The sequence below is a fragment of the Oryctolagus cuniculus genome, chromosome 11 (assembly GCF_964237555.1).
Source record: "Oryctolagus cuniculus chromosome 11, mOryCun1.1, whole genome shotgun sequence".
NCBI lineage: Eukaryota > Metazoa > Chordata > Mammalia > Lagomorpha > Leporidae > Oryctolagus > Oryctolagus cuniculus.
The window spans coordinates 39,656,264-39,682,791 of NC_091442.1; the positions used below are offsets into that span (position 1 = coordinate 39,656,264).

Below are 26,528 nucleotides of genomic sequence, written 5' to 3' on the forward strand. Positions count from 1 at the left end.
GCTTTCTTCAAAACCATTTGAGGTGTTGGATGTGTGTGCTGTGTTAAATATAGGGCTCCTTTGTGGAGAAAAGCACACGTGGCTCATTTTAACTTCTCCCACAGCATTTAGATGGGGCAAAATGGTTCCGCTGGGGAAAAAGAAAATAGACATTTCGATGAGCTGCAGGATTATCCAAGCCATGGCTTTATCCTCTCTGAAATCTCTTTTCTACAAACCTGAAGAATGAACAAAACTTTCTTTATAGGCACAGAAAACGAATTTCCCCCACCACCATAGCCACTGCCACTTGCTCTGGCCCTGTCGTTTTCATTTTGAATGGATACATGAATCTAAAACTCTTACTAAATAAACCCTTTTCTCGCATAAAGCATTGTGTAGTGTTCATACAGCTGCCATTGTGAAGAAGAACTTTCAATGTCTCAGAGAGGGAAGAAACAGGTTTAGAGGGAGGTTTGTCTCAAAGAGGCCATAAAACAAGTCTTTACACTTGGATTTGGAATAAGAGGAAGCAAACTGAAAGATTTACCCTATTTATTCCTGGGACATTATTTTCCTTTGGCAGCAGCCTTGTAGGAGAAGGGCACCTTTGAAGGTCTGGAGGTGGGGACTCGTCTGACATTCAAATAACATAAGCCTGGATGCAGAGACACAGGGATGGAACTTCGCTGCAGGCCCAGTGATCAGTGGGACACTCTTGTGGGTTCCACTTGGCAAATTACTGCTTTCTTTTCCTGAAGAAAGAACTGAATTTTTTTTCTTTTTTAAAGATTTATTTTGTTTATTTGAAAGGCAGAGTTAGAGAAAGAAAGAGGCAGAATCAGCGAGATCTTCCATCTGTTGCTTCACTCCCCAAATGGCTGTACTGGCCAGGGCTGGACCCGGTTGAAGCCAGGAGCTTCATCCGTTGTCTCCCACATGGGTGCCAGAGCTCAAGTACTTGGACCACCTTCAGCTGCTTTCCTAGGCCATGATCAAGGAACTGGATGGGAAGTGGAGCAGCCGGGGCTTGAGCCAGCACCCACATGGGTTGCCAACTGGCAACAGCTTAACCCGCTATGCCACAACACTGGCCCTTCTTAAGGAGACAGATATTTCGATCTGTTATTTTAGAACTATTTTAATTGAGCATTTGGAAATATTTAAACAAATGTATGGAGATGCAACTTTTTTTTTTTTTTTTTTTGACAGGCAGAGTTAGACAAGTGAGAGAGAGAGACAGAGAGAAAGGTCTCCCTTCCATTGCTTCACCCCTCAATGGCCACTGCGGCCGGCACACCACGCTGATCTGAAGCCAGGAGCCAGGTGCTTCCCCTGGTCTCCCAAGTGGGTGCAGGGCCCAAGGACCTGGGCCATTCTCCACTACCTTCCTGGGCCACAGCAGAGAGCTGGCCTAGAAGAGGGGCAACCGGGACAGAATCCAGCGCCCTGACTGGGACTAGAACCCGGAGCGCTGGCGCAACAGGCAGAGGATTAGCCTATTGAGCCGCGGCGCTGTCTGAGATGCAACTTTAGTTACAAAAAGTCACTGACACCATTCATTCTGTTATAAATGCTAAAATTTAATTTGACATATATTGTTTTGGTTTTTGTAAATTTTTTATTTATGCATTTAGAGTGTTTAAGGACTAAATCTTATAGGTATATGTATTAGGCTTTTTTTTTAACAGAAAAGAAATAATAGTTTCATGAAAATTGTGAAATACTATGATACCTATTGGATATATTTTTCTATAAAAATATAGAAAGAGTTATGAAATATAGGAAATAGTCTTTGCTAAATGTTAGTCTTTACTAAATGAAGCTCATCTTTTTCTTTAATCAGAAAAACAGTGTGAAGAGTAATTATTGTTTTCCTTGGCAGAATGATCAAAATATTTTCTACCCCTAAGTTTTTTCTTCACTTAATATTATTCTTCAAAATTTCTCTTAAAAATAAATAATGGGAAAAGAGAAAGCCAATGTTTGGACTGAGGCAGTAAATGTCATCTTCATGTATTTTCTTTGGAGAAAAGGGCTCCTTGATGGTCATCTCCTCTTCACAGTTACAGTTGAACTTAATCATCAGCCTTTTACAAAACTGTGGAAAGCAGAGTGAATGTTAAAAGGCTTCCCAAAACGGATTAACTGTTGCATGTGTCAAGATTTTCCAATTTTGTAAATGCATATATACAGGCAGGTTCTATCATTTTCCTTGAGACTTCAAGTGAAAATTCAGAGAGATTTCTTTTTCTCTCTTGAAGACTTTTAATACCTGAACATCTCACCAAAAACCATTACTGTCTCTGGAGCCGATGGAAGTGCGAGCCATAAGATGACATATTTACTTCTATGTAGGAAGAAAATGAGGAGAAGAGATTCTGTAACACGATTGAAGTTTAAAAGCTAAATTCCTTGAGGAAAGAATGCCTTTCTTCATAGTTCTCATTCTCTGATAAAACAAATGAGCGTGTCTCAGAGGCACCTGCTACCATTGACCTACCTCATCCCTAGTCCCTGACCTTGTATTCCCAGCTACTTGGAAGTTTCTGGTAGAACATGAAATGTTAAGTTGGTTCACTTCTTATTTCTTTGAGAGAGGATTTCCCTCCCCGTGTGCTTCTGCTTGACCTGCTGTCCATTAAGAAGACTTCAACAAAACGAAGGGCGCGGTCTGTGGCTTTTACCCAGGCAAAGCCACACAGGAGAAGCAGGTCTAAGATGATTTTCTCTGAAAATGTGACTATTATTTCGCTCTTTACTTAAGGTCAAAATCTCCATTGCTGCTGAGACTCTATTAACACTGGGTTTGAAGATGATTTTGAGGAATTGTTCTTTCAAGGAATGTAGTGCTAGGGTTTGCTTTTTGTATTTTCTTGAAAAGGGTTTCCATCATGATGGAGGAATAAAAGAGCGTCTTTGAATAAGAACTGAATTGTCTGTTTTATCCTTTTCAAGCAAACCTGGCAAATAAAAAAAAATGAAAGTTTATTACCAAGCTTTCGAGGGACTCTTAGAGAATACCAGAGATGTCTTCAATTTACTGTCATCTTGTAGCACTGTTTTTACCAGCTAATATATCCTTTACCTGAAAATTCCCATCATCCGTGAAGGCAAAGATCCTGTTTATTCCTACTTTCTCTGGGGACTTCCAGAAAAATAGGATTTTAATCCTCTTCTCCAAGTCCTTTAGTATCGACTATCTTGCATTAAGGCAGCCTTACCGTCAATAGAAATATCCCTCTGTGGTAAGAGCTGACAAAACGTAAGCCCTGTTAAGGTCTCATGGCTGCTAGATTGACACAGTCTAGGTCTTTCCATGTGCCAATCCTTCTTTAGTAACATGGTCGGTACTGCCCTTGTTGGGCCATGGTGATTGCGTTACAATGTTTGTCAGCTAAAAATGCCTCCAAAATTAACACTTCTGTAATAGTCAGAGGGAAGTTTCTCATCTAGAACTTCAAAAAATATGTCTCAAATAAATTTTTAAAAAGTGCCTACAAATATCTAGAAGTGGCTTTAGGCCTCAGGTGACAGAATCCTCACCACACATAAAGACTTGCAGAAAACATAAACTAATTTTTTAAAAGACAAAGATTTCGTCTCATCAAATGATAAGTAATTAAGGGCTATTGCAACTTGCACCGAGTACTACAGAGATGTAGGCAGCTCGTAGCTCTTCTTTCTTCTACAACATATAGTGTGCCCTTCACATTCATGCTCACCAGATGGCTGCTGAAGTCTTACCACTATATTTTATCTTGTCCAGGAAGATAGAAGATTAAGAAATAAAATAACAGTAACAATAAGTAATAGATAGATAGTAGAATCTAATTTGTGGATAAGTCCTTTATGGTGAGCTTTCCTGGAAGCCCACCAATATCATCTGCCTCCATATAATTTGGTCGCTCATCTCTTTTTCATCTCTTTTTGAAAAAAAATTTACTTGCTTGTTTTAAAGGCAGAGTGGCAGAGAAGGAGGTGTTGATAGATATCTTCCATCCATTGGCTCACTCCTCAAATGCCCCCAATAGCCAAGTCTGGGCCAGGTCCAAACCAGGACCCAAAAGCTCTCACAAATGAATGGTAAGGACACATGGTTGGGCCATCATCTGCTGCCTTCCAAGATGCACTAGCAGGAAACTGGGTCAAAAGCAAAAGAGCAGGAACTTGAACAGGCACTCAAACATGGGATGTGGGTATCCCACGCGGGCTTAGACCACTGAGCCACAATATCTACTCGTTTTTTCATCTTTGGAGGAAATGCTGGTAAGTATAGATTTTACGTTGAGCATTGGCACCCCCATTAATATAGGAATCCTATTAGTTGGGAAAATGTGGTAGGCAACCAATATTTGATATCATAATGATATCTTGTTGGTTGATTTTTTTAATGAAGAACATGGGTATGTGGAAAGAAATTCATAGGTTAGATATTAAAATAATTTTACCATAATATTAGCATCAGCCAAAAATATGTGAGATCTTTAATAAGTTCATGAAAATGTGCATAATGAAAAAGTGCGCATAGAACTGACATTTTTTGCACCAAAATGAACATCTTTGAATTCCATTTTACACAAAGTTTTTGAAGTACCCTTCTATCTGATATTCTGATCAGAATTTCAATCAGCTTGATGTTCTCATTCTCCAACCTAATGGATGAGAGAAAGTTCATTGCTTCATATTTTTCCAAAATATTTTAGAGTCTATTGTAAATATTTCTGAGAAATATTATTTTTCCTCATTTGGGAATTCAAGCTCAATAACATGAGAAAAAGGTAATTGTTCTCTTAATACACACATTAGTTGGGTCTCAGATTCCATGAGAAAGGAACATCTCATTGTTTTTAAAGATCAATCCCTAAAGTTTTGGGTTAAAGTTGAAAAAAGCTAAAGTTGTGTTCCATAACAAAAAAACTGCTCCAGGTTCCTGATCTGGAACGTGCAAAGGTTCATTCTATTATACTTGTCATCTTCTCCTGGGTTTGCATTCCAAATCTCATCTTCAAATTGACCAACCAGATCAATAGGTTCATAAGGGAGGCTAATTTTTAAGTCAGCCCAAGGCAATCTCACATAGCTAAACCGAGTTCCTCACATCTGGGAAGCTTCAAGATGTGAATCTCCTTGTCACTGTATTTTCTCACAGATATTTCTTCTTCTCCCTAAAGGGAACACTGCTGCTGTTCAGTACCTAAAGCACAAATCTTTCACGCAGGGTGCAGGTGACCTCTAATGGAATCAGCTTTTCATTGGCTCACTTTAGCTACGTTTTTTTCCCCCTCCAAGAGTTAGGACAACAAAAAGCTGTTTCTTTGTGTTTGCAGTGAGATTATTATTTAGTATATTTTTTCATGATGATGATGATGACAATGATAGTGTTGATGATGTGTATTTGTGTAACAAATATCTTTAAAGTTTAGTAGCTTGAAATAAGTTAACTCATTATTCTATGATTCAATATAAAGGTGGAGATTTCTTCAGCTCTTAGCTGGGCTTACTCATGTGTTGGTGAGTTGCCAGGAAAGTTGAGCACTGGCTAGTCTAGGATGGCTCAGCTGGACTTGTTCCTCTCTGTGTCTCAAGTGCCTTTTTGTTCTATTTGCAGAGTTTCCAAGGGAAGAGACCATGGTTCACACTATTTTGTATGAAGGGAGGTGGGAGAAAGTAGAAATTAGGAACACAGTCTTTAAATTCAGGCACACAGTGATTCTGACCCAAGCCCCAGATGACTTTGCACTAATCACTTAACTTCTACTTTATCCTACCTTTAACATTTTTAATGATAAATGTGAGAACATGGCCAAAATTTATTGCATGCTTGCTATATAACAGGCATTATTCAAAGTACTCGTCAGTTTGCTCATAAAAATCCCATGATTTTTAATGGAGGTCCTCTCAGGACCCCCATTTTATATGTGGAAAAAAAAAATCAAGGCACAGTGAGTTAAATGACACCAGAAAGAAAGTATCTACTGTCTAACTTCAGAACCATCCTCTTTCCAGTTTGCAACACCACCTCATAAAGAAAGTGAAGGCTCGCAAGCCACTTAGCATGCTGCTAGGCACATTGGGAATCCTCAGCAGATGAGACATAATTATTGTTGTTGTTGTTGTTATGATTTGATTCCTTCACAGCAATCTTAAAGAATGCTTTTTGTGAGGTAGTTGTTTACCAAATTAATGTAAATCTGATTCAAAAGAGCCTCCCCATTGTGTCCTCTTGGCTTCTGAATAGTGCTGGAAACCTCTTATGGCTCAGGCTAATATGATTTGTGTGACTGCCATTACATTAAGTTATCATCTTTTATTTACAAAAGTTTTAAATGAATATGTGAAAATCTAAGAACTTCAAAATCTCCCTTGCTACCAACTGTTTAGAAAATTGACTTTGTAAAACAAAGAGAGCTCACAGTGACTATTTCTAAAATAACTGGATTTCACTAAGTGATAATTTTGATATTTTTCTAAACCCATGTTGAGAACTCTTGTCTTTTTTGTTGTTCTTCTTCTTCTTAAATTCACTGGCCACAGTATCTGACAAATTTCTCTTCATTGGTTTGTGGCTTGCTTTTTCACTCCTGTTCTCAAGATCAACATGTTCATGGGCTTTATCTGAGAAATGCCAAAGGGGCAGACTGGAATCCAAAGGGTTACATAAATCTTAGGTCTAAAAAAAAGTGAAGTGGTTTCACGTTCCATTTTGTTTGTCTTCATTTACCTATTTAAAGAGTGGGGTAAGACTATGCTATAAGAACAGTCTCAAACTCTAAGCCTCAAGATAACATTGATGAAAGAGAGAAAAACTATTCCCCCCAAGCACAATCAAAACCCATCTTTCCACCCCACCCTCGGACAGCGTTAATTCCTTGATGTTATTCTAAGGGAACTGAACTAAGATTGCCTGACTAATGGAGGAAGGTCTGTGAATTTAACATCTACTAGAGTTTTGGAGGAAGTATGTCAGTGACTGGAGGCCCTTGCCTTGGTTAGCCATCTGCCTGTACAGGAGTGTTCTGTTTTGTCCTCATTGTCAGCATGGTAAATAGCATGATGTGTCAGTACAGCAGCAAGCATGCCCTTTAGTAGGAGCTACAACTAGACTCCCCTTAACCTTGATGAACAGCAGTCCCATCAAAGAGCTCAGTGTTCACCCCAATACTGGCAGATTATACCTCCGGCAGTTTCTAGGCAGTTCTCAACTCTTATCTTCCATTAGTCTGGCTTCAATCACTAAGTAGGAAGAGCAGCTATTTGAATGAGTAAGAGAGACTGACTGCTGGTGTTCACAGAGTCTTCAGATTCCAGCATGATTAAAGACTCTGAGACAAACCTAGGAGAATGAAATTGGCTAAGATAAAATGTTTTTCCAGTAATCAATCTGAAATTTTTTCTCAACAGTTTAAAAAAAAATAGCCACAATCACCTGAATGAAAATTACCATTCTGTAATTTATGACAGAAGTGAATGTATTAGTCATGGAAATTGACTGACACAAACGTCCCCAAATCTCAGTGGCTATACATAATCAAGGTTTATCTATCACTTGATTCACTGTCCGGAATGGAATGTGGGCATAGAATGGAGTTCTGTTCCACACTGTCATTTGGGATTCAGGCACCTTCGATCTTAGCACTGCACCATCTTCTGCAGTTGCTGATGGATATCCTGCCCTGGAGACTGTGCATCTGGCCTGCAGACAAGGAAGGTCATGTGCAGAAGGATTATGCATGAAAGTTTTAGAGACTAGACATAGAAATAGTTCCATCACTTGTCATACCCTTTAAATAAGGCTAGACCTCATGACCCACCCCAACCACAAATGTGACTGGGAGACACTATCCAGCCCCATGCTCAGGAAGAAAATCAAAGAGTTTTATCCAGAGTCATCATGAAAAATTCAAAATATAGTTACTATGCTTGCATAGGGAGCTTGGTTATCTTTTATCCTACCCAATTCATTTATATATATATAAATATATATATAATATATGTATATAATTCACAAAATACATGAACAGGCACTTTCAAGCAGAAGGTGGTGGCCAATAAAGACTTGGAAAGTTACTTTACATAATTAGTCATAGAGAAATGTATATTGACTATATCTTCAGTGCAACTAGATTTGCTAAAGTTAAATAGGCTGATGACACCAAAGGAAGGCCAAAATTTCAACTCTCATACATTGCTGGAGGTTTGTGTAATTTGGTACATTGACTTCATAAAACTGTGTGTTCTTTATAAGTGTAGTGTATACCTACCCAGGAATTTCACTCAAAGGTACTTGTCCAATGGAAATGAAAATGGATCACCAGGCTGACGCTGCAGCTCTCTAGGCTAATCCTCCACCTGTGGTGCTGGTACTCCGGGTTCTAATCCCGGTTGAGGTACCGGTTGTGTCCCGGTTGTTCCTCTTCCAGGCCAGCTCTCTGCTGTGGCCCGGGAAGGCAGTGGAGGATGACCCAAGTGCTTGGGCCCTGCACTTGCATGGGAGACCAGGAGGAAGCACCTGGCTCCTGGCTTCGGATAAGCACAGTGTACCGGCTGTATTGGCCATTTGGGGGGGTGAACCAACTGAAGGAAGACCTTTCTCTCTGTCTCTCTCTCTCACTGTCTAACTCTGCCTGTCAAAAAAAAAATATACTGAGTAAATGGATATATGAAATTTGAGTTCTGCCACAAGTAAAATTATAGTGACATAAATCTAAACATGGGCTCCTTCAGGGTAGTCACAGGGGCAATCGGATGGAAAAGGCACAAGAGATATTTTTGGTTTTATGGAAACATTTTTGTAGTATTATGAGCATCATTATTACACATTTATTAAATTTATTAATGTATGGTGGTATACACATTTATTAAAGCCCACCAAAAGGACACACTTAAAAATCTGTGCAAATGTATGCACATTATCGATGTTAAATGTAATTAAGAAACTTTAAAAATAATGAAACATAGTGTTTCAATATCCCACATGCAAGAATTGAGGGAAAGCTGGTCCTGAATTATAATGGTTAAGGGCATGGTTGTATCAGACAAATTTGGAGGATCTGAGTTACATTGCCAGTACTTTGTGAACATCGGCATATCACTAAACTTTTCTAAGCTTCTATAAAATATAGATAATAAAGTTAGTATCTACATTGCAAGGTAATTCTCAGTGCAATACCTAACACCTAGATACATTTAATACGTTTAAACTGTAGTCATTATTTTGAGACAGCCCTTCAGATAGACTTTCATTGCCCTAATGCAGTCAGAAGTACTGGTATAACCATAAAGATTTTGAGAATTAGATATCTGCAAACTGTATTAGGCTGTAATATAAATAATACAGGCAATATTTGACAGCACATGATTATGTCTACTAGCAAATCCTATTTTAGTTATCCATTTCAAAGTGACTCTATCTCTTTGCCACTAAGAAAAGCTATTCACTTTAAAATACTGTTCTCTTGAAACCTTTATAAAGAAGGTCAAACATAGATAGTTAGGGTATAAATTGTTTTCTGATAGTCTCACCCAGTGTTTTGCATCCAGTGATCACATGACTTAGGTATATATTTTTCCAACACATATATATGGATATATGTATATGTGTATATGTATATATGTATATATGAGTGTAACTTTGTGGTGACCATACTATGTATATTGTTGCAAATTTGATATTTTCACTATGAAATCTTTTTATGCTTAAAATTCTATTTATCTATAAAGTTTGCTTTTTTTTGATAGCTGTATAATAGACCATGACGTTAAAGTACTTTTATTATTTAATTATTTTTAACCAGCTGCTTATTAATGGACATCTCAGTAGCTTCAAGTTTTCACTGTTGCAAACAACTGTGAATTATTGTAACTTTTGTACTTTTGCATTTGTGTTAATAATTTCATATAATAAATTCAAAATGTAAAGTTGCTAACAGAGTTTGAACTATGTTTACTGATTTGCTTTTTTTGTAAGAAAAAAGCTGAATGTATGTGCGTATTTAAATAGTGAGAGAATGAGTATCATAATGTTGAAAAGTTCTCTGGGCAGTAAATGGTGGCTATCATATTCTCCCTTTTTTTTAAAGAATTGTTTATTTATTTGAAATTCAAAATTACAAGGTGGGAGGAAGACAGAGAGATCTGTTTTTTGTTTTTCATTTTTCAAAATACTTACTTATTTGAGAAATAGAATAAGCTCCCATGCACTGATTCAGTACTCAGATGCCTGCAATGGCCAGGGGTGGGCTAGGGCAGAAGCTGGGATCCAGGGACTCAATGTCAGTTTCTCATAAGGATGGCAGGAATCCAATTACTTAAATGACCACTGCTGCTTTTCAGGATCTGTGTGGGCAAAAGACCATAATTAGGAACTGGATCTGAGAAACAGGCACTCTGAAATGGGACACAGACATTTTAACAAACATCTTATCCACTAGTCTGAATACCTGCCCTGCTCCTCTACAGTTCAACTTTTAAGTAAGGAAAAGAGTTATTATAAATTTTATATAAAATTTCAACATAAGGTCTTTAAGATAGCTGCCATAAAAGTGGCACATAACACTGTACATAACACTATACTATGTTGAATGCCTCCTATGCTCATAATTATGCAAATTCTATGCAGAACTCTGTAGTGCCATTATTTAAAAAAATTACTGTTTTTGTGTGTTTATTTTGTAACCTGCAGTATTGCTGAATTGTTAACAGGTTTTTGGTGAAGTGTTTAAGCTTTTCCATGTATGTATTGACACAGAATTTTTTTAAAGGAAGTGAGTCATGAGGCATCACGTAACTTGTAAATGGTAGTCTGGACTTCAACCTAGGGTTTGTGAGAGAAAATTGAGAGAGAGAGAATTGGATATCCTGGGTTTTCTTCTACAGGGCTAAGGTTTTCCAAGTGGAACAAACTGATTTCCTTTTCTTTTTCCATTTTGAATTTTACATTTGTTTCCAAAAGGCCAAATATAAGCTAACTTTTTCTCTCTTCCTTAGTGGATGGTTGCATTCATAGAGCAGCCGGCCCCTGCTTGCTAGCTGAATGCCGAACCCTGAATGGTTGCGAGACCGGACAAGCGAAAATCACCTGTGGTTATGACCTCCCTGCAAAGTGTGAGTACAACTTTTGAACATTGTTGCAGAATCAGATGAGAAATCTTACCTTGTTTTTATTCCTCAAGTATATATTTGATAAAGGAAATTATCTTGATGGTATTTAATTAAATTTGCTTGTATATATGGCAATAAAATGTGTTTTCCAAATGAATATACATACATATAATGTAAGTAATTTTTGTTCAGGTCTTAGAGTGTCTCTGAGACAGGGAAATAAAAATACGAGTGAAATATACATTAGAGTATTTAAGTGCCATGGAGTGACAAGCTTCTGGAAATGATGCCAATTTTCTTATTCCTTGTTCAGATTTCTTGATTGTGGATGTGTTTAGAGCAAAGGAGATCAAAGTGATGTATTGTGTTTGCAGCTGCCATGTAAAGGCTGATTGGCAATTACAGCCAAGGCATCTGTCACACTTTGCTTCCAGGAAAAGCCAATGGAATGTGGTTGTCAGTGTGAAAATGTATTTGCTCTTTGAATGCGGAATGGTCAAAATTTCCATTATATTTGAATAGAGAGAAGTATTGCATTTGATTGACCTTGTTGCTTAGTCATTTAGCTAAGTGGATGCAGTGGGGTGAAGTAAAAATAGTGAGAGAGAAACTAGTTAAAGGTACAGTCCCCCCCCTTTTTTGTTGTAGTTGTTGGTGTTGTAGTTGTTGAATCACATAACCTTCTGGGCATGGCAGTGGAGGTAGAGGATTTCCTTGCAAAATTAAGGTGTGCATTGACCTGTACATTGAGGCAACAATGTATTGATTATGTTATTCACTTGCCTCTTTTTATGCATTCTAAATCTGTGAATCTATTTTGTGTAAAAATGAGACTGGCTTTTATTTTTGCTTTAACAATGGAGAAATCATGACTAAAACAATTATAGCATAATCTGTAGGATACTATTTGGATTCTGTATAGACAAGTTGTGTAAGAATGAATTTTCCATGGTTATGTATAAATAGAAAGTGTTTTATATTTTAAAGGTTACTTATATTTAAATTTAAGGAGTTGTAGATAGCAACATATTAAAATAATATTTGTCTTCATACACATAATACTGCATTCTATATTTCTCACAGTGAGTTGGTAGTGAAAATATATTAATTAAAACAGATTAATTTTTCTTCTAATAGTTTTTTCTTTCTTTGTTAGTGTTTTACACAAATAGCCTCCTACTTGGAATATAGAATATTAAATAAAGCTTTTTGTGTATAGTGATCAATTAAAATGGTAGCTCTATTGTACAGGTTGATATTAGTGATATATTTTTTTAAATGTGCTTGCTTCCATTTGGCATCCATCCCTATTCAACTTTCCATCAATTTCATTACTGCTACTTGAGAGTTATTGAAGACTTGTACAGTACTAGGTACTGAGGCATGAAGATCAATAACTCAATACTTGTGTTTGCAGAATTCCCATAATTGGGTCATATCTTTGAGCTAAACTGTGGCTTTCATGGCAGTCCTGGTCAAGTGAGTCTCAGGGACAAAAGCTGAAGCCATGGAAAGTCAGTCCACAAGGCTTGGTACAGAATCCATGTGAGCTGAGATACTCAGAGCCTGATACATACTCAAGTTACCACATGAAGCCCCCAGGTCATGTTTAGGAAAAAAAAAATCCATAGACTAGAAATTAGCAATCATGCCAATGCCACCTCATAAAAGTCACAAGCATGGGCTGTTTGTGAAAGGTCTTGGTATTTCTGTATATTTTGAAAGATTAATGACTTGTATTAAAACCATAGAGAAAAACAATATGAAAATGAATAATAATAGTTTACATTTGTATGTCACTATATAGTATTTCATAGTACTTTCACAAGCCCTTCTATTTTAAATTATGTTTTGTAAACATTGTGTATGTTCGTTTTCCTTTTCCCTGTTCCTGAAAGATATTTTTCTTTTTCATCAATTTGGTTCATCCATTTCAGAGTCATTAACAATTCACAGATGTGCTTTTGTAGTGAAGGAATGAAAAGGGAGCTCATTACATACTGTTTGGGTCATTTTTCCCCTCCATCTTTAATAATTCCATGACACTTTGACAGCAGAAACTAGTTCCTATCTTTGCTCTGCGACAGCAGGTTTATCATTACAGGGCTACTAAAGCCAGTCATCCAGCCACAAGTGATACTGTCTTCATGCATCAGCAATTTATTTGGGAAATTATATTGTCTCGGTTACAGACAAACTTTGTGAGTTTGGACCTTTTTTTTTCTTCTTGCTAAATTAATATATTCATAAATGTTTATATTTGAATTAATTTTGCTTATAATCTGTGTTCTGTGACTCCTCAGGATTGGTGAAATGATATGGCATAGATATGTAGCTAATCCTTCACTGTTTGGATGTTTTGAATCATTTCCTTTGACATAAGACTATCCAATCATTTTTTCAAAAGAAACTGAAACAGTAGAAAGAATATTCTCTTCTATTGCTTCGAAGACTATCCTGAAAGAAATGATTTAAGAAGTAGATAAAGGACCATTTATTAAACGAATCTTTTGGGGGATCTTCTCTTGTACTGTATTACATGTCTTCTGGATTCATAAAACATTTAGATTTCTACAGATGTTTAGAAACTTTTCAACCTGTGGGACATCACTATTTATCCTTTCATCATTCCACCAGATGCTCAGCTTCATGGAAACAGGAGCTGTCTATCTTAGTCATGGTTATGCTGTCACTTTCTTGCATACTGGCTTATAAATATGTGCTGAATTAATATGAATGAATGCCGATCAAATGATTGTATTATTTTGTGACCTCTTCACCCACAAAATAACTTTTTGACTGTTATCTCTATTTCTAATTCTTTATCTCCTGCAATCTATTCTGCACAATCCTGGTGGTTCATATATTTAAATCAGTGTCCTTGCAGTTGTTTATAAGGCCACGTATAACGTAACCTTACCTCTTTGTCATATCTCCTATGCCTCTCCACACAATGGCAAGTTCCTCACAAAGGCTGCTTTCCTGATCCTCAGTGCCTTTGCACTGCCATTCTTTCTTCCTGGAATTCTGATATTCAAAGTACTAACATGGCTACCTTATATAGTATGCTCAGATGTAACTTCAGATATCACTCTAAAATGATGTTTATAATCCCTTCTCTGCTTTAATTATAGTCACGTGTCTGTTGAATTAAAACTTCAAACTTCAAATATATATCATTTACATTTATTTCTTTTGTCTATTATTATGTCTGCCTCTATGAAAATAAGGGCAATGACTGTTTTTCCCCATCTTTTCATTTCTTGGTGTATCCATACACATTATACAAATGGCTGACACTTAATAGAGAAGATCATTATTGAATGAATGAATAAAATGTAACTCTACTTGTCTCAAAGGCTTCCAATGGGATTTTCCTTAAATGCAGACTTGTTCAACCTTTGGCCTTCCATGATTTACTGCCATATCTTGAACTACTTAAAACTTTGGAACAATATGAACTATTCAAAATGCTGTATGTGTGCATGAGGTCTTTATTTGGTGCTATGTAGAAAGCTTTAGTTCTCCTTTGTATCCCTCTTCCAGACTCAATTTAAACATCATTTCTACTGTGAAACAAGTCTTCTGTTATCACCTCAGCTAAAAATACCTTAATTTTTCTTTAGATTCCAGAAGACTGCATGATAAACCACTAAGGGAACCTTATACTTGCTACCTTTTATTGTCATCTATGTGAACTTTCTACCTGTCTAACAGGGACCTCTATGTATAATGAATATTCAAGAAATATCTTTCAAATGAATTAATTGTTAAAAGTGGCAAGCTAGTTGGTAATTGGTGGTTGGTGGGAGGTAAAAAGAAAAGTTATGCTAATATTCCTGAAATGATGAAGTTAGTGTCAATTATCCATTGTATTTTTAAAATCATATTTTAACATATATCCAGTTCCGAAGTCTCCTAAGAACTTTACTCTTAATGGAGCTATTCCTCAAGAGGAAAAGATAAAAATAAAGAAACCATATCAACTTTATTTTCAGCATAGCTCAAATATCTTTTCTTCAGAATGCTCCATTTCTAGGATTAGGGCTGAATAATCCCAAAAGATTAATGGAAGAATATTAAATCTGTATATATAAAATGGTGGAGGCTGTTCCTTTTATTCCTTCTATTTCATCTTTGGACCATATCAAAAGATGATATTAGCATGCAACTCACAGTTTTTCATTAATCGTTTAAAGGAAAACTCTAGGGTGAGAAACCATAGCATAATGTGTTTGAATGAGTGGTATGAATCAAACCCCTTCTTCTGTTCCCAGGTGCAATAATGATCAGATGATAGTAGCTTAAAAGGTACTGTTGATAATAATTAGTACTTCTCTTGTGCCCTTCATCAAGAAAAAATAGTACTCTGAAACACTAGCTCATCAAACCTTTTGAAATTCCTATGAGGAACTGACATGAAAAGCTGCATTCAACACAAAGAGAAATTCAGGTATGGAGAGGTTAAGTCTGTTTGCTATTGCTCCCAGTAGCAAACTAAGTATCAAAGGCATGATGCTGGCCAAGGATCCCTGAGCGCAGGATCTTTTTACAGGTGTTGGCCATGCTTTTTATCTTTATTTATTTTTAAGTTTTTTTTAAAGCAGAGTTATGTCTATTTGTTTGCATATTATCTGTGGGTACTTTCATGTGACAGAGTTGAGTAATTGCTACAGGGGTTATATGGACATGAGACCTGAAATAGTTACTACCTGACCTTTCACAGAACAGTTTGCCAACCCTGATCTATGGCAAATCCAACTGCCTATAAAGGAGGAAGGTGAGATTTAGTGAGGTAGTTTAAATTTTATTAAACTTTATTAACTATATGTGATTTTTCTCAGATCACAATCGACAAAAGTAGAACTAAAATACTTGCTGTCTATTTCCTAGGACAGTAGTTGCTTCTATTGCTCAAGTTGTTGCTGAGAAAATTACCTTAGGAGGATGATCGGAGACCTTTGAAATCTTTCAGATAAAATTAGGTGACTTTGAAAAAAAATCAACTCCAGAAAAAAGTGGTCATTTTTTCTCAATAGGGCCAGGACTAGGAATCCAGTCAGTCCAGTTTCTCAAAGGAGAGTGGTTTAAACCACTAGATTGTTAGGCAATAAATCTCTATTCCTTGCTTCCTCCAGTGATGTTAGCTCATGTGCTGAAAGGGAGCCTGCAGTCCTGAAGAAATTCAATTTCTAAGGCAGGTAACTCAGAAGATGGTTATGAATTTGTCCTTTGCAAAGGGTGACCTGATTTCGACCATCGTGGGTTCTCCCAGCAGGTGTCTGATTGTGAAAGTGGTGGAGTGGGCTTCCTGCTAACAGTGTGACTCTGTAAGGCTTTGCTGGAGACCTGAGGGCCCTCATAAACTTCTTCCATAATTAAACGACTTGTATCATTTGAAGAGAAAAATGGCTTCTGAAGAACATAAAATCATCTTTCCTCCTAAAGAGGCCGATGGGATTGTTCCTCCTCAGTTCAACTCTGATTGGATCGTTTTCTTTTAGTACTTAGAAATTTAGTTTGTATTTGAATCTATTTCTCCATAATTACCACCTCTTTCATTTATGTTAAGAAGTTTCATATGTTTTATCTCTTGAGTGATCCTCATAGTGAATGCAGGAGTTAGAGGGGGAAGAAAGATTGTAAAACTCAGAGAAGTAGGTCACACAATGTGGCCCTTGGTGTAGTAGCAGCAATGACAGCAGAAGAACAACCTGGGAATTTGTTAAAAAGGCAAATTCTCAAGTCCCACACCCCAGACCTACTGAATCACATTCTGTGATTTAACAAGCCCTCCATGACCTCCAATGGCATGGCCAAGTGTCAGGACCATCACTCTAGAAAGTGGTAGAATATTGAGGAGTATCTTTGTCTTTGGATTCCTTGTCTATGTCCTTTGGGTTGCACAATGCAAGCATCCTTTTTGGGTCACAGATTAAGGCTTCTTTGAGAGAATTGTGACATGAACTTCTTTTGATTTGTGCCATTCTCATAGATAATGTCTTCATTGTTTGTTTATTTGTTTATTGCCTATCTTTTCTAAAATAGAATAGCATTTTGAGGAAGACGAAAATCTCACTGGTCTCTTTCACACTGGGATCCTTTAGCATCTGTCATAGTACCCAGCGCAGAGTTGGCTCTTGTTACTAGTTTTCTGGGAGGAATATTGACAGCATGATCTTTCTCTCCTCTTCTCCTGTGTCGTTAGATGCCACTAGAGGAGACCAACCAAGATATTACACAAGATAGGACAACATAATTCCAAAAATCCGCAGAGCTTGTGCTGCTGCTGCTATCAACATCTTTGTTATCCCATCAACAAATATGTTCCTTGTTCAAAGACTCCAGCAGTTTAAAAAGTCTAGGGGCAAAATTTGCTTAAGTTACCTACATGCCACAAAAATAGCTTGCACTTTCAGAGTATTTTTTCTAATTTTGTCTTTTTTTTTTTTTTACCAATTATGATAACATAGATTCTATCCATAAGTGATTTTGTGATGAAATAGCAAATCTAATAATAAATAGCACCTTTATTTCTTTGCATTTTTTTATTTGACAGGTAGAGTTATAGACAGTGAGAGAGACAGAGAGAAAGGTCTTCCTTCCATTGGTTTACCCCCCAAATGGCTGCTACAGCTGGCACTGCACCGAGCCAAAGCCAGGAGCCGGGTGCTTCTTCCTGGTCTCCCATGTAGATGCAGGGGTCCAAGCACTTGGGCCATCCTCCACTGCCCTCCTGGGCCACAGCAGAGAGCTGGACTGGAAGAGGAGCAACCGGGACTAGAACCTGGTACCCATATGGGATGCCTGCACCACAGGCGGAGGAATATCCAAGTGAGCCACGGCGCTGGCCCTTAAATAGTACCTTTAAAAGATAACTTATATTTTGAACGACAATATTAGGAGGGTACATAAAAAAGTTTTTGGAAAAATGGTATTAAAAGATAAGTTTATTTTGGTGCTAAAAATTTTTGAAATCTTTGTAGTTTTTTAATAATACATGTTTGTCCATGAACTTTCTGAAGACCCCTCATATTTATGTTGTCCTATTATTGAATGTGGAATAAACAATTGTTTTTTGCTTGCATTACTTACCTTCTTAGCCGGCCTTAAGAGGACACTGTCTATACCTTCTTTTTCCTATGTGATCGATAGGAAATAACAGCGTAAATCAATTCTGAGTAATAATGTAAATGGGTTCTTGAAGGCAATTCCCACTGTGAAATAAGTAGTTAGCAGCGACACTGGCATTAACCACAGTGGGGGTAATCAGCCTTTGGATGTGTTTAATCAGAGTTATCAGCTAAGATTAAAAAGAGAGCCACTGTTGTGCAGGGATAATCATTTTCAGGATTTAAAAAATGAATATTTGGAGGTGTTCTCATAAATTAAAGCCATCAGAATGGCTTTGAGTAATTTAGGATGCTTTGAGGTCAGGCTCAAGCAAACAGGAAAGGTTAATCTCAGAGCCACGGTAGTTAATGCACAGAGAGAACAGAATACATTTATTGAAATAAATAGTGAATGCTGAGTTAAATGAAGATTTATAGCCCTGTGCTAAGATGTTCCTTGAGCTATTTACCAACATATATGATTTGATTTAAAAAAAAAAAAGTGGGCAGCACAGAACAATTAGTAAATACTTTAATTATCTCACAATTTCTCACTAATCCCAAAGATTAAATATTAGACCACTTTATGGCTTGATTAGAAATATTTCCAACTGAAAATATTATGGAGCCAAGCTCTGCACAATAGAATAAAAGATTGATTCTGTGTCAAGAACACTAAATATCAGTTTGGAAGATGTGAAGAGAAGTCCTGAATCCAGGATATTCTAATTGTTTGGTAGAATCCTTTAAACTCTGAGGATGAGCTTCTTCAGCCCTGCTTATCTGGGAGCAGTAGTGGTAGTTATATCCCCCTGAGCAGAATCTGTTAAGGAGTACACTCAAACTCACCTTTCAAAACTGTGTGACATCAAAGAGATATATGGCTCTACTGTTATTTGTAAAATGCTTGGCATACTTCATTTGTTCATTCAACCTGTGTTTATTGTGTGCTTACTCTGAGTGATAGTGCTCTTCTAGGATATAGAAGACTATATAGAAAGCCGAAATCCTTGTCCTCTTAAGTCTTAGGTTCTAATAGAGAGAGGCAGCTAAGAACATATATACATAAAAGCAAAGATTCTCAGATAATCATAAGGACTATGAGGAAAACAAAGCATGGCAATAAAATGGAGAGTAAAGGGGAAGGCTACATTTCCTATGGTGGTCAAGAAAGAGTATGTGGGGGCTGGTGACCGTGGCTCACTTGGTTAATCTTCCGCCTGCAGTACCAGCATCCCATATGGGCACCGGATTCTAGTCCCGGTTGCTCCTCTTCCAGTCCAGCTCTCTGTTGTGGCCCGGGAGGGCAGTGGAGGATGGCCCAAGTGCTTGGGCCCTCCATCTGCATGGGAGACCAGGAAGAAGCACCTGGCTCCTGGCTTTGGATTGGTGTAGGGAGCCGGCCATAGTGGCCATTTGGGGGGTGAACCAATGGAAGGAAGACCTTTTTTCTCTATCTCTCTCACTGTCTATCTGTCAAATAAATAAATTAAAAAAATTTAAAAAAAAGAAAGGGTATATGAACTGAGGACCATTCTGTTACCTGTAAGAAAATCATTACAGCCAGAATGAAAGCACTTTACCATTGAGTTTAAAAAAAAATCACTCAATGTGTACTAACATTGAGAGTCCATGCATTTTCCAATTGTCCTTCCTAGGTACAAATATTCGACGCAAGTACTGGTATATATAAATTTTAGTCTGGTTTGGAGAAGTAATAAAGACTGTACTGCTGCTGAGGGAGTTGACAGGAATTTTAATGATCAACTAATCTGACATCATACTTTTAAACATAAGAGAACAGAGGCCCAGAGAGATTACTCAGTTTTCCCTCAGAGTCATGTGGTATGGGTACAAAGACATTAGTAGATCATTCTAGTGATCTTTCTTCTAAAATGTACTGCCTCTTTCAGTCTTTTTGTTTATACTCACCCCTTATGGGAGTGTTGTAAGAATTTAACCAAGTGAGATGATGTATATGAACATCCTTCTGAAATGCTTTCTTATTTCATATGGTATTTTATACCTTAGTAATATAGGTGAGTTCCATGGTAATTATGACACCATGGGCTTTACTAGGAAAGTTTGTGGTAATAACCCATTGTAATGTGCACAGGAGTGGCTGGAGTCTGAGAAAATAATGGACATCACAGATGGAAGTTAATGAAAATCCTACATTATCCTCAGGACTCAAACATTTGTTCCTGCTTCTTTCTAGTGTCCTGACCTTAGAGACCTCGCCCCCCAAAGTCATTTTGTGAAACTTCAGATGACAACCTAACTTTATGTACAAAAATTCTATAGTATTTTGCCCTTTGGAGAGGTAAAGCTTAATCCTTCTCCCTTTCACCACGACTTCTTTCTAGTGGGTAGGGTGTGTTGACGTAATGGGAACTACCCAGATGAGGTGTAAAAGAAGACTGTGGCTTCCATGAAGAGTGCCCCCTCTATTTCCCTTCAGTCACTCTATTAGTTGCTTAGAGCTACTGTAACACAAATCTACAATTTGATGGCTTCAAACAGTAGAAATCTATTCATTTTTGGTTCTAGAGGCCAGAAATTTGCAATCAAGGAATCAGCAGGGTCATATTCCTTCTGAAAGCTCTCAGGGAAAATCCATCCATGTCTCATTTAGTTTCTTGGCTTGTGGCAAGGTAGCTTCAACCTCCACTTCCACCTTTACATGGTATCTTTCCTGTATCTCTTCCCTTCCCTTCTCTTATAGGGACACTTTTCATTGGATTTAGGGCTCATTCTAATCTGGGATATCGAGGTCTCAAGGTCTTAATATCTATGTAGACTCTTTTCCCAAATAAGTGGACACCTATAAGTTCCAGAGTTCAGGACATGGACACATTTCTTGGAATCACCATTCAACCCTCTATACACTCTCTTTTGGTGGAACCAGTTTCTATGTCATGAATCAGCTCAGAGCAAAGGTAACACAGCCACTGTGTTGTCAGGCAGTTCAGAAGGCCTCTGTGGTGAGGAGCTGAGGTCTGCCTGTAACAATGCGAGTGAAGTCAGCCCACAGCCACATAAATGAGCTTAGCTCATTAGCTGAGCCTCAGTCAAGCTCTGGGATATCTGTAGCCCTGGATGACAGCATGACTAAACATCATCAAAGACCAGGAGCCAGAACCACCCAGTGAGCCACTCCCAAATTCCAAACCTGCAGAAACTGTGAGATAATGAATGTTTTTTTTTTTTTACAGCTGAGGTAATTTGTTATGCAGCCATATGTAACTAACCCAGCAACTGTGGCCTTGACGTTATGAAGCTCAGTTAGAGCTCACTAGCGGAGTGGCTGATGTGTATCATGTTTTCTCAGTGCATGATCTGCTTGATTGAAGGAGAGGCCTAAAATAGAAGATAGCAGCAATCTAGAATTTGGGGTAATTTTACACTTAGTCAGTCATTCTAAGATCAAGATTTGCCACCATATTCCTTCACTATACTTCTGTCATCAGGAAAACCTATTATGAATAGAAAATGCTTAGGTAGGAAGGTAGGTGGGTAGGTAGGTGGATAGATGAGAATCCAAGAGATTCCAATGTTCAGTTTACTAAAAAAAATTAAAAATAAAAATAAATACCTGGGAGGAAAGGAACACAAGCCACATGAGCCAAAGCACACAATTGGTGTGAATATTTACCTGCTACCTGTAAATTGTGTTTTAGTTATTACACTTGCCATCCACATGCTTTTTACAGATAGGAGTTGCTGTTTTCATTTGGGGCAGTGGGGAGTGTGGATTAACTCAGCTTCTCTCCTGTGGTATTGCTGTGTGTTAAGTGAAGCAGAGGTAACTTCGTATTTACATGTGTAACAGTGCCCTTCTAAATCGGTTTGCTGCACTACAGAGTGTGTTTCCCATTATTTGGTTCATTTTTCAGAACTACCTGGTGTTCACCCCCAACCCCCTTCTAATCATATGCTGTTTGGGAAATCTCTATAATTTCCTAATGCCTTCTGAGGTTTTCCCTTCCTACCTGTGACATTTTGCGGAAAGATTTATTCTCCCTCTGTGTTTATTCTGCTTAGTGAAGATTGTTAGAGACAAGTTCTGCTTCAAGTTGTGTCTTTATTGTACTCAGAGTTCACTTACCCGTTTGAATGTCTATGGTAGGCAAATGGGCTATCATGAAAATCCCTTCCCTTTACAGATACTTAGTTTTTACTTTCTGGTGTCATGGCATGTGGCGTCTTTCCTTACATGGCCAGGTGATTTTGTTCCTGGTTCAGTGTAACTCATATGCTTGGTATCGTGCATCATAAACATATACATGTCATCTTTCATGCATATATTTCCTATGCATTGTAATATGTTTTATGAATGTGGAATTCAGTAGCTATGTTCAGTTTGTGGAGTAACTTGGGAAAGTATCTGGGAAAGCTTGAATTTGGGAGTGGCTGGATGGGATATAGGGCACGAGGGGCAGGTAGAAGAAACACTAACTGCTATAATGGTTGGGCTATGAGACTGCACTTTTCTCTTCATTTGTCTGGGACATATCCTACTTCTTGTTGGAAAATTATTAAATTATCGTGGGTTTTTCCTCCTACTGATATTCACTGTCTAGTAGATGGGTGAATGAGAAGAGTGATGAAATACTGAGAAACTCCGCATCAAAATTGACCCCTTTAGAAAGGTCAGATTTGTATTTAGACTATAGGACAGTTAAAAGTTCAATCCATGTAGCTATGTACATAGGAGGCGGCAACATTTAGTGAAATACACTTTGAATAAGAGTTAATACTTCAAGCCTTTCCTTAAATTCTCTGTTGTCTGCAATAGCAATGTTTCTCCATATATCAAATTAATTGGTTGTCATGGGTAGCAAACCTTGTACCTTAAGCACATTAATATCACAGTCCAAGTAACAACCTATTGTTTATACATATTTTGAGATTAACCATCACATATCCTGTTCCTTCCTCCTTCTTCTCATTTTTATTCTACAACTCCATTCATAAATATGTCATCAATATTTTAAGTACTGTATGTGAGATGTTTCTATTCATCATAGTAAAGCATCAACTTTTGTTTCAATATTGCCCTTGAGGATATACATTTTGGAATAGTGGAGCTTTTGGTAAGAATCTCGGAATTCCGGTTTTAAATCTAGAAAAAAAAAACACACCTAGAAATCATTCTTTAGCAACAAAGTCCAGTTTCTCCCATTAAGAACAAAGCAAAGATTTTTATCCTGTTGTTTAAGACTGTATACATTGCACCTAATCATTTTTCTGGTACATAATGGGTAGGTGGTTGCTTCATTCAGCAAATACTGATTGTCTCCCTAACGTGTGTCATGTGTTTTGCTTCTCTTTTGGAAAAGAGTGCTGGTCAAAAACAAATAGCAATTGAGTTTAGTTGAGTTAGAATGAATCTACTTACTTGCCCAAGATCACACAGATAATTAAGTGATAAGACCTTGCTATGGGTCTGGATTGCAAATTCCCAGTCAATGGTTCTGTCTTCTTTCCCATTGGGTTTTTATTTAGGGACTCTTAAAATGAACATATCTGGTAGTATTGGCTTTTAATGATTGCCCTTTGTCTTCAGAATAGTCTTTCATTTGATACCCACACCATAGAAAGTAGTTAGGAACATGGACTTTGAAATCCAACCATCTGAGCTCAGATTCAGGCTCTGGCTGTGCCTCTGTTTCACAACCTGGAAATAAGGGTGAGAATCACAAAGGGCGTGGAGGATTCAATTAATTTATGTCTTTATAGCACTCAGAGTGCTGCCTGAGTCTTCATGAATGCTGTACTAGGTTGGCCTTTCTCAGCACAATCACCCTGACCATCTACCTAAAATATCACCTTATGACATTCTTTTTGCTCTGCTTTGGTTGAGATAATCATCTGAGATTATTTTATGTATTTTTTGGTTGAATACTTACCTTTCTCACTAGAATAAAATCTTCACAAAAGCAAGGACTTCATTCACTGTTTTATCTCCGAATCCTATTTATGTTTTAAAGCCATTTGTGAAGGAATAAATGTGTGTGTGTGGGAAGCTAAGTTAATTATTTATAATTATTAGTAGAATTACTAGAAGAACTAGCCTGACTGCATTTGGTTTCATGTTCTGTTCATTTGGTTCCTCTAGTAACTTGACTCACAGTTACAAATAAACCAGGAAAACATCAGTGTTTGGGAACATCAAGTCCATATTTGGTATTTTGCATATATGCAAGTGATGTTTTAGGTGTGCTGAACGTCTTTTTAAAATACTTTTCAAAACCTTGTAGTTTAAGTAATAGTGTCAGTGTGAAATAAAGCTGGAAGGATGAGACTTAAAGAACTTCAGTGACAAGGAAGTTGTCCTCACCTGGCTAACTGAGTGGTAATGGATTGATAGAGAGGTCTTTTCCCATGGAGGTAGAGTGTGTTCAAAGATGGTTTTAAAGCTCCATTTTTTATTAAACCTCATTTAAATAAAGTGATAATTTTATGGATTTGAAGTTTGTTGTGGTGGACTTCTCTCATTTGTACCGCTACTCCTTGTGTTGTCAATTTACATGTTGTAAATGTGTTGAAAGGGGAGATTTTGGTGTGTTTCCTCTGTGTTCAAACTGTTCAGACTTTATAGGCGACAATAAAGCTTTACAACTTGTTCTTCACAAATAGGATGCTAGAGACTTTGCAGCATCGTGAGAAATCTATTTTTTATTTTGTGTCAGAGGAAGCTGGACCATTTCTCTCTTTATAGAACCCAAGAGCTAATTGTTATTTGGGACAAGGAAGGAAAAAGCAAGATAATCAGTGGTTAGAGAATATTGATTTGACAAATAGAATTTGATTTTATTTCAAGGAAGACAGCTTTAAAATTTTAACTATATGTGTGCAGAAATATTTGTAAGTATATATCTAGTAATATGTATTTCTACAATTAACTGAAAATTAATTTGTTTTGCACAAATATCTAGTCTCACCACAGAACTTTAAATCTAGAAGTTGGAGTTAAGTTATCTTTATGTTAAAATATGAGTAATCTTGGGGAGATGAGCTTTAACTGATATGACTGTGTCTGTATGTGTTATATCCATACACTGCAGAATATGGAAAACTCATTTATAGTATCTTCTATTTTTGTAAGTGTCCTAGATGCTGTATTTATGAGGAGTTATTGCATTAAATTTCATAATATCATAAACTAGGTTTTATAGGAACATTTCAGAAATTTAAGTGATGGACCCTCTAGACTGTAATTGAATGTCTGGCATAAGATACACTGACAGTTCCATGTGTGAAGCTTACTGTCACTCAGCTATTCAATTATACTTGGCCATAGATGGGTAGGTTTGTTCTTTTACAGTGAAACCATATGTGTGTGTGTATGTGTGTGTGTGTCTGTGAGATGGATGTGCCAGATAGCCAAATATTTGCTCAGTACTTTGATGAAAAAAGTCATTGTTCAGTGTTGTGTCTTTATTTTATGCCATTCTATCTACCTATTGTAAAAAATCTATTTAAATGGGAGACTAAATTTCTTATAGAAGTAAAATACATTTCCTTTTGTGAATGTTCATACTTTTTGATGCATATTTATATGGGCTCTGGCACAGTCACAATCTGTGTATGCATTTATATTTTAAAACAAAAATTGACCCTTCTAGCCCTGAAGGAGTGAGCTGGCTCACCAGAGCTCTCTCTCCTTCTTCCTTGTGGAGAGAGAGCTTATCACTGATGGCCTTTATTCCAGCATCAAACTCCATTTGGAACCTCAGAGTGGACTTTCCACTAAATGAAAATGGATTCTGTCATATGAAAAAACTTTGGGACTCCCCATGCATCTTTTTTTCTTCCTTCTATGAAAAAGTGTCTGAAGTCATGAAGCTTACAACTTAAAAGATGAGAAGAGGCTGGCGCCGCAGCTCAATAGGCTAATCCTCCCCCTGCGACTCTGACACACCGGGTTCTAGTCCCAGTCAGGGCGCCGGATACTGTCCCGGTTGCCCCTCTTCTAGGCCAGCTCTCTGCTGTGGCCCGGGAGTGCAGTGGAGGATGGCCCAAGTCCTTGGGCCCTGCACCCCATGGGAGACCAGGATAAGTATCTGGCTCCTGTGGTGGCCATTGGAGTGTGAACCAACGGCAAAAGGAAGACCTTTCTCTCTCTCTCTCTCTCTCTCTTTCTCTCTCTCACTGTCCACTCTGCCTGTCCAAAAAAAAAAAAAAAAAAAAGGATGAGCAGAAAGTGTGCTGAAACGCTGAGACATAAAAGAATGCAAAATATAATCAATGTCCTTATTTTTACCTTTGTAATGGAAAAAACAAAAAACACACAAGTAATGATTTCTTTAGCCAGGAGCCACGCAGGCT

The 26,528-nt window shown here is 37.5% G+C and overlaps 1 protein-coding gene across 6 annotated transcripts in view; it reads left to right on the plus strand.

Moving 5' to 3' along the window:
* The window catches only part of MACROD2 (mono-ADP ribosylhydrolase 2), a 2,173,823-nt gene that overhangs the window by 709,089 nt on the left and 1,438,206 nt on the right, over positions 1-26,528 (plus strand). For all 6 annotated transcript variants that reach the window (XM_051846213.2, XM_051846214.2, XM_008256366.4 and 3 more), the window contains one exon: positions 10,969-11,085. In XM_051846213.2, the coding sequence (XP_051702173.1) occupies positions 10,969-11,085 (117 nt within the window). The remainder of the gene's footprint in view (positions 1-10,968; positions 11,086-26,528) is intronic.